The sequence below is a fragment of the Anolis carolinensis genome, unplaced genomic scaffold (assembly GCF_035594765.1).
Source record: "Anolis carolinensis isolate JA03-04 unplaced genomic scaffold, rAnoCar3.1.pri scaffold_7, whole genome shotgun sequence".
NCBI classification, from domain to species: Eukaryota; Metazoa; Chordata; class Lepidosauria; order Squamata; family Dactyloidae; genus Anolis; species Anolis carolinensis.
In genome coordinates, this window is record NW_026943818.1 from 1,482,572 (window position 1) to 1,495,987 (window position 13,416).

At 36.5% G+C, this 13,416-nt stretch overlaps 1 protein-coding gene across 2 annotated transcripts in view; it reads right to left on the minus strand.

Annotated features, from left to right (window-relative positions):
- Positions 1 to 13,416, minus strand: part of nr5a1 (nuclear receptor subfamily 5 group A member 1) — a 58,299-nt gene that overhangs the window by 31,225 nt on the left and 13,658 nt on the right. For both annotated transcript variants that reach the window (XM_062959325.1, XM_062959326.1), the window contains exons 2-3: positions 10,007 to 10,115; positions 96 to 237 (exon numbers count right to left, since the gene is read on the minus strand). In XM_062959325.1, coding sequence (XP_062815395.1) covers positions 96 to 237; positions 10,007 to 10,115 — 251 coding nt within the window. The remainder of the gene's footprint in view (positions 1 to 95; positions 238 to 10,006; positions 10,116 to 13,416) is intronic.

Below are 13,416 nucleotides of genomic sequence, written 5' to 3' on the forward strand. Positions count from 1 at the left end.
TTGAGGGCCACAGTTTGCCCATGCCTGCTCTCCATCTGCCCTAATGCCCAGCCAGCAGGGAATTCCGCCACACCGTACATCATGTCCGGCCTCACCTTCCAGCCTCATCCCCACAGCCAGGCACTTCTGGAAACGGCAGTAAGGGCACCGCTTGCGCTGCGTCTTGTCGATCTTGCAGCTCTGGCTCTCTGTACATGTGTAGTGCTTGTTATTCTGCACCGTCCTCTTGAAGAAACCCTGGGAAGGGAAAGAGGCAAAGGAAAGGCTGAAAGAGGCCAGGTATTCTTTCCAGTCCCTTGTCTTTGAGGACAGAAGGAAGAGACAGGAATGCGCTTTAGCTATGCTCAGGAGAACCCAGTCAGGTCATTTAGGGTGCGATCCAACTATGGTACATCGCTGTCCCCTTCTACACTGCCATAGGTAAAGGTAAAGGTTTCCCCCTGATGACGTTAAGTCCAGCCTTGTCTGACTCTTGTCCATAGACACCTCCAAGATCATGATTGCATGGAGACCTTCCCGCCGGAGCGGTACCTATTGATCTACTCACATTTGCATGTTTTCAAACTGCTAGGTTGGCAGAAGCTGGGGCTAATAGTGGGAGCTCACTCTTGCTGTCCGTAGACACCTCCAAGGTCATGTGGCCATAGACATGACTGCATAGAGTGCCGTTACCTTCCCTCCAGAGCAGTACCTATTGATCTACTCACATTTGCATGTTTTCGAACTGCTAGGTTGGCAGAAGCTGGGGCTAATAGTGGGAGCTTACTCTTGCTGTCCGTAGACACCTCCAAGGTCATGTGGCCATAGACATGACTGCATGGAGCGCCGTTACCTTCCCGCCGGAGCGGTACCTATTGATCTACTCACATTTTGCATGTTTTCAAACCGCTAGATTGCCAGAAGCTGGGGCTAACAGCGGGGGCTCACTCCGCTCCCCGGATTCAAACCGCCAACCTTTCAGTCAGCAAGTCCAGCTACTTGCAGTACCTGTTGATCTACTCACACTTGCATGTTTTCAAACTGCTAGGTTGACAGAAGCTGGAGCTAACAGCGGGAGTTCACCCCACTCCCTGGATTCGAACCGCTGACCTTTCACTCAGTAAGTTCAGCTACTCACAGTACCTATTGATCTACTCACATTTGCATGTTTTTGAACTGCTAGGTTGGCAGAAGCTGGGGCTAACAGCGGGAGCTCACTCCGCTCCCCGGATTCAAACCACTGACCTTTCACTCAGCAAGTTCAGCTACTTGCAGTATCTATTGATCTACTCACATTTGCATGTTTTTGAATCGCTGGGTTGGTAGAAGCTGGGGCTAACAGTGGGAGCTCACTCTGCTCCCTGGATTCTAATCACTGACCTTTTGGTCAGCAATTTCAACAGTTCAGTGGTTTAAACTCCATCTACACTGCCATTTAATCCACATAAATGGGCCACATTGAATCCACAGTTAAATGGTGGGTCAAGACAGAGATCAGTCCCAATTGATTACATGCCTCTCCTCTGGACAAAGAAGAGGCCATTAATTACCTGTTTAAACAGGTGAATGGATGTATATTGCCTTGATAAGTCAATCAAGGAATCAATTATTCATTCATTCACCCTGCCATTCAATTTAATGTAATTCCACTCAGCAGATAATGTGTCCTTCCTTCCAAACAAAGTAAACCAGATTGACTACCACTCAATGGAGATCCCTAATGGAGAATCATCTGGCCCCCAAGGCACTCATAGGAATGGTTAAGTTGGAATGGTTAAGCCTGAAGAGCCTGCGTTGTCCATAGTCACCTCCACGGCCAGTACCTTCCCGCCAAGGCTGTACCTATTGATCTACTCACATTGGCATGTTTTCGAACTGCTAGGTTGACTTTATCACTGTTACTTATTTCCATGATACAGCACTTTATGAAACCTGTTCCCGCTGGTTTGCTTTTAATTACTCTGATTTTATCTGCTTGGATTTTAATGCATTGTCCATTATTTTATTTTGTCATTTTATTTTATTTTGGAATGTCAAATATGTTGTGTTGTTGTTTCGGGCTTCCAACCACTGGGTGATATGGAGCCCTCAGCAGTTGGAGGTTGGAATCTGGGGAGCAGGAAAGGAGATTCCACCTGAACATCAGGAAGAACTTCCTCACTGTGAGAAGGGCTGTTCGACAGTGGAACTCTCTCCCCGGGGCCGTGGTGGAGGCTCCTTTCTTGGAGGCTTTTAAGCAGAGGCTGGATGGCCATCTGTCGGGGTGCTTTGAATGCGATTTCCTGCTTCTTAGCAGGGGGTTGGACTAGATGGCCCATGTGGTCTCTTCCAACTCTACTATTCTATGATTCTATGATTCTATGATTCTATGAGCAGGATGAGCTCTTACTGTTAGCCCCAGCTTCTGCCAATTGTTTCATATAATATAATATAGAGTCTCACTTATCCAACATAAATTGGCCGGCAAAATGTTGGATAAGCTTATATGTTGGATAATAAGGAGGCATTAAGGAAAAGCCTATTAAACATCAAATTAGGTTATGATTTTACAAATGAAGCACCAATCCAACATTCTGGATTATCCAACACATTTTTGTAGTCAATGTTTTCAATATATCATGATATTTTGGTGCTAAATTAATAAATACAGTAATTACTACATAGCATTAATGTGTAATGAACTACTTTTCTGTCAAATTTGTTGTATAACATGATGTTTTGGTGGTTAATTTGTAAAATCATAATCTATTTTGATGTTTAATAGGCTTTTCCTTAATGCCTCCTTATTATCCAACATGTTCGCTTATCCAACATTCTGCTGGCCCGTTTACTCTACTGTATATATATCTAATATATATTATAGATATATATAATCTAAATATATATTATATATTATATAATTATATTAGATATATATAATATTTATCTAATATAATTGTATATCTAATCTAATAATATAATATATAATTATATATATAATATATTAGAGCTATATATATATATATATATATATAAAATTATATTATATTATGTAAATATAATAATATAACATATAAATCTATATATCTAATATATTAGAGCTATATATATAATCGAATTATAATATTATATTATATAATTATTTAATTATATTATATTATATTAATCTAATATAATTGTATATCTAATCTAATAATATAATATATAATTATATATATAATAGATATATATATATAATCTAATTGTATTATATTATATAAATATAATAATAGAACATATAATTCTATATATCTAATATATTATATTAGAGCTATATATATAATCTAATTATAATATTATATTATATAATTATTTAATTATATTATATTATATTATATTTATCTAATATAATTGTATATCTAATCTAATAATATAATATATAATTATATATATAATAGATATATATATATATAATCTAATTATATTATATTATATAAATATAATAATAGAACATATAATTCTATATATCCAATATATTATATTAGAGCTATATATATAATCTAATTATAATATTATATTATATAATTATTATATTATATTATATTATATTATATTATATTATATTATATTATATTATATTATATTATATTATATTATATTATATTATATGAAACAGTTATTAAACTCAAACATTTCCCATAATCAATGAGCATTGGCATGGCCGGTTTGATTTAGTTTAGTTAATTTAGTTTTCTTGTGTTTTGGTGAACGAAAAAAAGGAGCTTTGAGTCGCAACACAAAAGCGGGGTGTAAATAAATATAATAATAAACATGATGATGATGATGATGATGATGGGGCCTGCCAGACTCCAAATCGGAGTTGAATGGTCTCACTTTCGTTTTCCCAGAATCAACAAGGTTTCAATGAGAGTGTAAATAATAGGCGCTTTCGACGATAGGAAACACATAGGAAGAGAGAAGAGGACCCAATGCGTGGTAGGTAACCCGGGCTGCATCTGCACTGCCTTCTATCCCACGATATCTTCTTATCTCAGGTTATCTGGCAGTGTAGACTCCTTATAATCCAATCCAAAGCAGATAATGAACGGTTCAGATCCTGGGAGATAATTCTGGGAGTGGAGCTCCAGCCTCATCCCTTCTCCAAAGGAGCATTTTGGCTGTTTGAGTCTACACGGCCAAATAAGGCAGTTTGAGCCGCATTCGAATCACGAGTCTACACTGCAGAGAAGGCTGCCCTGGCTTCACTGTCCAGCCTTTCTTTTCCCACAGATCTCACCAGGTCTGATGTATAATCCTTATTATAAAGAATGACGGTAATAATAATGATAATAATAATAATGATATTAATACATAATAATAATAATAATAATAATAATAATAATAATAATAATAATAATAATAATAATACATCACACAGTCCTAGACACTTGGGAAGTGTTCGACTTGTGATTTAGTGATATGAAATCCAGCATGTCTATCTTGTTTGCTGTGTCATAATAATAACAATAATAATAATAATATCAGTTGCAATAATAACTGGATAATCTAATAATAATAATAATAATAATAATAATACATCACACAGTCCTAGACACTTGGGAAGTGTTCGACTTGTGATTTAGTGATATGAAATCCAGCATGTCTATCTTGTTTACTGTGTCATAATAATAACAATAATAATAATAATAATATCAGTTGCAATAATAACTGGATAATCTAATAATAATAATAATAATAATAATAATAATAATAATAATAATAAATCATACAGTCCTAGACACTTGGGAAGTGTTCGACTTGTGATTTTGTGATACGAAATCCAGCATATCTATCTTGTTTGCTGTGTCATAATAAAATAATAATAATAATAATAATAGTAATAATAATAATATACATCACACAGTCCTAGACACTTGGGAAGTGTTCGACTTGTGATTTTGTGATATGAAGTCCAGCATGTCTATCTTGTTTGCTGTGTCATACAATAATAATAATAATAATAATAATAATAATAATAATAATAATAATAATAATAATAATAATAATAATACGAATTGGTTCTTGTTCTGTTTAGTTTATTTCGGATTAGCTCCGTTTGTTCGTTCAAATGCCCTGGGCCCTACTCCGGAGCGAAAAAATAAAAGGGGGAGCGAGGAAGAGAAAGAAGAGAAGGAAAAGAAAAAAAGGAAAGGAGAAGGGAGGGAAGGAAGGAAAGAAGGGAAGGAGAGGAGAGGGAAGAAGGAAAGGAAAGAAGGGAAGGAAGGAAAGGAGAAGAGAGAAGAGAGGAAAAGAAAAAAGGAAAGGAGGGAAGGGAAGAAGAGAAGGAAAAGAAAGAAGGAAAGCAGAGGGAAAGAGGGAAGGAGATGAGAGGGAAGAAGGAAAGGAAGGAAAAGAAAGGAGGAAAGGAAAGAAGGAAAGGAGAAGAGAGAAGAGAGGAAGAAAGGGAAGGAAAGAAGAGAAGGAAAAGAAAGAAGGAAAGGAGAAGGGAGGGAAGGAGAGGAAAAGAAGGGAGGAAAGGGAAGAAGGAAAAGAAAGGGGAAAAGGAGAAGAGAGAAGAGAGGAAAGGAAAGGAGGGCAGGGAAGAAGAGAAGGAAAAGAAAGGAAAGTAGAGGAAAAGAGGGAAGAGGAGGAGAGGAAAGAAAGGAAGGGAAAGAAAGAACGGAAGGAAAAGAAAAAAGGAAAGAAAGGAAAGGAAAGAAGAGAGAAGAGGAGGAGAGGAAAGAAGAGGGAAGAGGAGGAGAGGAAAGGAAGGAAGGGAAAGAAAGAAGGAAAGGAAAGAAGAGGGAAGGAGGGAAGAGGAGGAGAGGAAAGAAAGGAAGGGAAAGAAAGAACGGAAGGAAAAGAAAAAAGGAAAGAAAGAAAGGAAAGGAAAGAAGAGGGAAGGAGGGTAGAGGGGGAGAGGAAAGAAAGAATGGAAGGAAAAGAAAATAAAGAAGGAAAGGAAAGGAAAGAAGAGGGAAGGAGGGAAGAGGAGAGGAAAGAACGGAAGGAAAAGAAAAGAGGAAAGAAAGGAAGGAAGGGAAAGAAGGAAAGGAAAGAAGAGGAAAGGAGGGAAGGGGAGGAGAGGAAAGGAAAGGAAAGAAGGAAAAGAAAGGAATCGAGGAAAGAAGGAGAGGAGAGAGGAAAAGAAAAAAGGAAAGAAGGGAAGGAAAAGAAAGGAAATAATAATAATAATATACTTTATTTGTAACCCGCCCTATCTCCTAAATAAGGGAAAGGGAAAAAAGAAGGAAAGTAGGGAAAGAGAAGAGAGGAAAAGGAAAGAAGGGAAGAATGAGAGGAAAAGAAAGGAGAGGAGAGGAAAAGAGGAAAGTGTGGGTTTTTAAATAACAACAGCAGCAGCAACTCCTCCAAAGGAATTCGCCTTTTTCTCCCATATTTTTTTCCTCCCAAATGCTAACATGCCTTTTTTTTCTCCCAAAACGAAAGCCTCCCTCCTTTCTTACGTTCCCTGAAGGAATAATAATAATAATAATCAGGGGCGGGATTGGGAAGGGGAGAATGTGCCAGGGAAGCCGACGGAGAAGAGAAGAAGCCCCCAAAAGGTGTGGCATTAAGGAGAATAATTGAGAATAATAGTGGTGGGCGTCACTCCCCATCATACATAATAATAGTGTAATAATAATAATAATCATATTCCTCCTTTGCCCGAAATTGGAGGCTCAAAACCCGACGGTTCGATTGGGATGTGCGTTGGTATTATTATTATTAATTATGATGGGGAAATAATAATTTTTTTGCCCAACCCTAAAGAACTACAACCAGATCTCCAAACTAACATTGCAGATTTTTTTGGGTTGCTCCCATGCACACAAACCATTGTTTCGGGCACCAACACATATCAGAAGGGTCACCCAGTCTGACCCAGGAGAGAGAGGGAATAAAAAACACAATTCAAGCCCTCCCGACAGATGGCCACTCGGCTGAAAAGCCTCAAGAGAAAGAGAGACTCCCTAAGCATATTATAAGACCAGGACATTGTTCCTTAATGTTTAGTTGCTATTTTCTCCTACTATTTGGATTCTGAAATGATTGGGTGTCGAGAAATAAAAGTTTTCCTTAAGGGATGTTTCCAGGCATTAATGATGACCTGAATAATAATAATAATAATAATAATAATAATAATAATAATAATAATAATAATAATAATAATAATTTTATTCTTGTACCCCGCCTCTATCTCCCCGCAGGGACTCAGGGCGGCTTACAAATGCAAAAGAGTATACATACAAAAACATCAAATGCCAAAAACGCACAAATGAAAAATTAAAACATACAATTAAAAATCAACCATTAATAAGACAAAGTTAAAACACATCAATAAAACATAAGGATGGGCTGATCAAAGTGCACTAAGTACTAATTACTATTATTATTATAGTAATATGATATGGTAATATAATAACGGCGCTCCATGCAGTCATGCCAGCCACATGACCTTGGAGGTGTCTACGGACAATGCCGGCTCTTCGGCTTAGAAATGGAGATGATCACCAACCCCCAGAGTCAGACATGACTGGACTTAACGTCAGGGGGAAACCTTTACCTTAATATAATAATATATAAAACAATATTATATAATGATAATAATATATAATAGTAATATAATATAATACAGTATATAAAACTATATAATAATATAATAATAATAATAATAATAATAATAATAATAATAATAATAATAATAAAGCTTTATTTATATACCTCTCTATCTCCTGGAGAGGATTCAGGGCGGTTTCCAACGTGTGTGCAAAACTCTCAGTCTATATAATATATATTATAATAGTAATATAATAATATATAAAATGATATTATAATATATTATAATAATATAAGTATATATAAAATAATATTATAATGTATTATAATAATAAACTTAATATAAGAATATATTATAATAATAATACTTTATTTATAACCTGCCCTATCTCCCCAAGACCACTCAGGGTGGTTTCCAGTGGAAATAACATAGTGGCAAACATCCACTGCCAAAGCAACATAGAACAAAACAAATCAAACAGTAGGTAAACAAATTCAATAAAAAATATACAAAATTACAGTGGGCTTTGCAAAAGACGCTTGGATTGCACTTCCAGGGAATCAGTCATATAGCAGCCAGCCTTGCCCAAACTCATTTGTTATATAGGACTTCTTTTCTATCCCTATTATTCCTTATCCCCAGACATTAGGGAATGATGGAGAGATTGTACTTTCTCGCCTGCTTCCTAGCAGCCAGCCTTGCCAAAAATGATGATGTGTTTTATACTTTTCTATCCCCATTATTTTCTATCAGGAGTGGGGAAAAGTTTCTGAAGCCCCGGAGCAGCAAGGAAACAAGGATAGAGGTGAAATCCTCCTTTTCCAGGATGTAAACTGGGCTCTCCTAGTTCACAATATCAAGGCAGATAATCCACAAGATCGGCTTTGAACTGGATTATCAGAATCCACATTGCCATATAATCCAGTTCCATGTGGATTTCATATAACTGTGTGGAAGGAGTCTAAACTCAACAAACACTATCTCCTTTTAGGGTTTGTTTGCAAGGCTTTTTCACCACCTTCGTGCTTGGTTTGCTTGGCCCAGAACTGGACACATTGGGACCTTCCACACAGCCATGTAACCCAAAATATCAAGACAATCTATAATACCGGTTTTGAACTAGATTGTATGTCATTGTAGGCTCAGGGATCTATTATTATTATTATTATTATTATTATTATTATTATTATTATTATTATTATTGTGTTCCAGAAGCATTCTCTCCAGACATTTTGCCCACATATATGGCAGGCATCCTCAGAGGTTGTGAGGTCTGTTCGAAAATAATAATAATAATAATAATAATAATAATAATAATAATAATAATAATAATAACTTTATTCTTGTATCCTGTCTCCATCTCCCTTAAGGGACTCGGGGTGGCTCACATATGGACAAGCCTATGTCTCCTTTTTCTATCCCTATTATTGCCTATCCTGAGATATTAGACTCTATATTATTATTATTATTATTCTCTGCAAAAGACACTTCAATTGAACTTTCAGGGAATAAGTTGCCTAGTGCTTCCTAGACTATATTATTATTATTATTAGACTCTGCAAAAGACACTTCAATTGCACTTTCAGGGAATTAATTGCCTAGTGCTTCCTAGAATCTATATTATTATTATTATCATCATTATTGTTATTATTATTATTATACTCTGCAAAAGACACTTCAATTGTACTTTTAGGGAATTAGTCGCCTAGTGCTGCCTAGACTCTATATTATTAATTATTATTATTATTAGATTCTGCAAAAGACACTTCAACTGTACTTTCAGAAAATTAGTCGCCTAGTGCTTCCTAGAATCTATTTTATTATTATTATTATTGTATTGTATGACACAGGAAACAAGATAGATATGCTGGATTTCGTATCACAAAATCGCAAGTCGAACATTATTATTATTATTATTATTATTATTATTATTATTATTATTATTATTCTCTGCAAAAGATACTTCAATTGCACTTTCAGGGAATTAGTCACCTAGTGCTTCCTAGAATCTATATTATTATTATTTTATTGTATGACACAGGAAACAAGATAGATATGCGGATTTCGTATCACAAAATCACAAGTCGAACATTATTATTATTATTATTATTATTATTATTATTATTCTCTGCAAAAGACACTTCAATTGCACTTTCAGGGAATTAGTCGCCTAGTGCTTCCTAGCAGCCGGGTTGCCAAAGCTGATATGATGTGTTATATACTTTTCAGATCCCTATTATTTCCTGAAAAGTTTCCGAAGCGGCAAGGAGGTGAAATGCACATTTCCAAGACGTGGACATTGGACAACACAGCAATCCTGGCTCAAAAAAGACCCAGTTTCTTGGCTTTGCAAGGCTTTTCCAGAACTGGATACATTGGGCCCTTGTACACAGCCATGCATCCCAGGATCTCAAGGCACATCATCCACAAGATGGTCTTATCTGAGTCCGCACTGCTATGGGTTTTTTCCATCTGTCAAGCACATACCTGGGGTCTCTCTTGGCTTACCTTGCAGCTCTCACAGGTGAGCAGCCCGTAGTGGTACCCCGAGACCTTGTCCCCACACACCGGGCAGAGCTCGTCCAGGTCCTCGTCGTAGGAGTAGTCCATCCTTCTCCTGGGAAAGAAGGAAGGAAGAAGGGAAGGAAAAAAGAAGGGGAGGAAGAAGAGGGGAGGCTTTTATAGCACTGCTGATGCTGCTGATGCTGCTGATGTGCCGCTCCTCTTTGGAGAGAGAGAGAGAAAAAAAAACCAAAACAAAACAAGGGGGAGAAAGAGATTGAGAGAGAGAGAGAAGGGGAGGAGAAAGGGGAAAGGAGGGCCCAGGGAGGGGAGTGAGGGGCCCATCATCCCCTTGACACAAGGCAGAGGAGGCCGAAGAAAGACCATTCCCAACAGTGTGGGGTCATAGAGTTAAAAGGGGAGCACATCTTTGCGGGGAGTCTAAACGGCCTCCCCAAAAACATAATTATCTATCTATATTAAAATGTAATGTGCGTAATTAGGACCGAGTAAACAAAAAAACCACTGGGCCAAATCACACCAAATTTGGCCACAATACTCATCACTTTCCAAAGGAGTGACCATAAAAAAAAACCAGAAAGAAAACAGAGACAAAGTCAGAAAATCCCCAAAAATAAACTCTGTGCATGCGTAAGAAATTTCCCCTGCTTCATACCTTGGGGATTTCATTGTTACCCAACTTGAATACCATTGAATAGCCTTGCAGCTTCAAAGCCTGGCTGCTTCATACCTAGGGGACTCCATTGTTGGCCAACTTGAATACCATTGAATAGCCTTGCAGCTTCAAAGCCTGGCTGCTTCATACCTAGGGGACTCCATTGTTGGCTAACTTGAATTCCATTGAATAGCCTTGCAGCTTCAAAGCCTGGCTGCTTCATACCTAGGGGATTCCATGGTTGGCCAACTTGAATACCATTGAATAGCCTTGCAGCTTCAAAGCCTGGCTGCTTCATACCTAGGGGACTCCATTGTTGGCTAACTTGAATTCCATTGAATAGCCTTGCAGCTTCAAAGCCTGGCTGCTTCATACCTAGGGGACTCCATGGTTGGCCAACTTGAATACCATTGAATAGCCTTGCAGCTTCAAAGCCTGGCTGCTTCATACCTAGGGGACTCCATTGTTGGCCAACTTGAATACCATTGAATAGCCTTGCAGCTTCAAAGCCTGGCTGCTTCATACCTAGGGGACTCCATTGTTGGCTAACTTGAATTCCATTGAATAGCCTTGCAGCTTCAAAGCCTGGCTGCTTCATACCTAGGGGACTCCATGGTTGGCCAACTTGAATACCATTGAATAGCCTTGCAGCTTCAAAGCCTGGCTGCTTCATACCTAGGGGACTCCATTGTTGGCCAACTTGAATACAGTAGAGTCTCACTTATCCAAGCTAAACGGGCCAGCAGAAGCTTGGATAAGCAAATATCTTGGATAATAAGGAGGCATTAAGGAAAAGCCTATTAAACATCAAATTAGGTTATGATTTTACAAATGAAGCACCAAAACATCATGTTATCCAACAAATTGGGCAGAAAAAGTAGTTCAATATGCAGTAATGCTACATAGTAATTACTGTATTTTCGAATTTAGCACCAAAATATAATGATGTATTGAAAACATTGACTACAAAAATGCTTTGGATAATCCAGAACGTTGGATAAGCGAGTCTTATATAAGTGAGACTCTTCAGTAATAATAGTACAGTAGAGTCTCACTTATCCAACATAAACGGGCCAGCAGAACATTGGATAAGCAAAAATGTTGGATAATAAGGAGGGATTAAGGAAAAGCCAATTAAATGTCAAATTAAGTTATTTTACAAATTACCATATATACTCGAGTATAAGCCGACCCGAATATAAGCTGAGGCACCTAATTTTACCACAAAAAACTGGGAAAACATGTGGCCCCAGTATAAGCCGAGATGCCATAAAATTACCGTATGTACTCGAGTATAAGCTGACCCGAATATAAGCCGAGGCACCTAATTTTACCACAGAAAAAACTGGGAAAACATTGACTCCAGTATAAGCCGAGATGCCATAAAATTACCGTATATACTCGAGTATAAGCCGACCCGAATATAAGCTGAGGCACCTAATTTTACCACAAAAAACTGGGAAAACATTGACTCCAGTATAAGCCGAGATGCCATAAAATTACCGTATATACTCGAGTATAAGCCGACCCGAATATAAGCTGAGGCACCTAATTTTACCACAGAAAAACTGGGGAAAACATTGACTCCAGTATAAGATGAGATCCTAATAAAATTACATTAATTGAGGCATCAGTAGGTTAAATGTTTTTAATCTTTACATCCAACTGTAATTTAAGATAGGACTGTTCAACTCTGATTATTTTTAATTATTGATTATTGATTATTTTCTGATTATTTATCTACCTCTTATTTTCATCTTCTTCAATGTAAAATGTGCTTATGTATCCTTTTAATAATAACAGAGTGTAATAATAAATGTAATAATAATAATAATAATAATAAATGCAGTAAAACAATAAATGTAATAATAAATAGAGTAAAATAATAAATGTATTAATAATAATAAAATAGAGTAAAATAAATGTAAAAGCAACAACAATAGAGTAAAATAATAAATGTAATAATAATAATTAATAGAGTAAAATAATAAATGTAATAATAATAATAGAGTAAAATAATAAAAGTAATACTAATAATTAATAGAGTAAAATAATAAATGTAATAATAATAATTAATAGAGTAAAATAATAAATGCAATAATAATAATTGAGTAAAATAATAAATGTAACAATACCAATATAGAGAAAAATAATAAATATACCATATTTACTTGAGTATAAGACGACTTGAATATAAGCCCACCAGGACCCTCACCCGAGTATAAGCCGAGGAGGTTTTTTTCAGTCCTAAAAAAGGGCTGAAAAACTAGGCTTATACTCGAGTACAGTAGAGTCTCACTTATCCAACGTTCTGGATTATCCAACGCATTTTTGTAGTCAATGTTTTCAATATATTGTGATATTTTGGTGCTAAATTCGTAAATACAGTAATTACTACATAGCATTACTGAGTATTGAACTACTTTTTCTGTCAAATGTGTTGTCTAACATGATGTTTTGGTGCTTAATTTGTAAAAATCATAACCTAATTTAATGTTTAACAGGCTTTTCCTTAATCTCTCCTTATTATCCAACATATTCGCTTATCCAACGTTCTGCCGGCCCGTTTATGTTGGATAAGTGAGACTCTACTGTACTGTATTTACGAATTTAGCACCAAAATATCACGATGTATTGAAAACATTGACTACAAAAATGCGTTGGATAATCCAGAATGTTGGATAAGCGAGGCTTGGATAAGTGAGACTCTTCTGTAATAATAGTACAGTAGAGTCTCGCT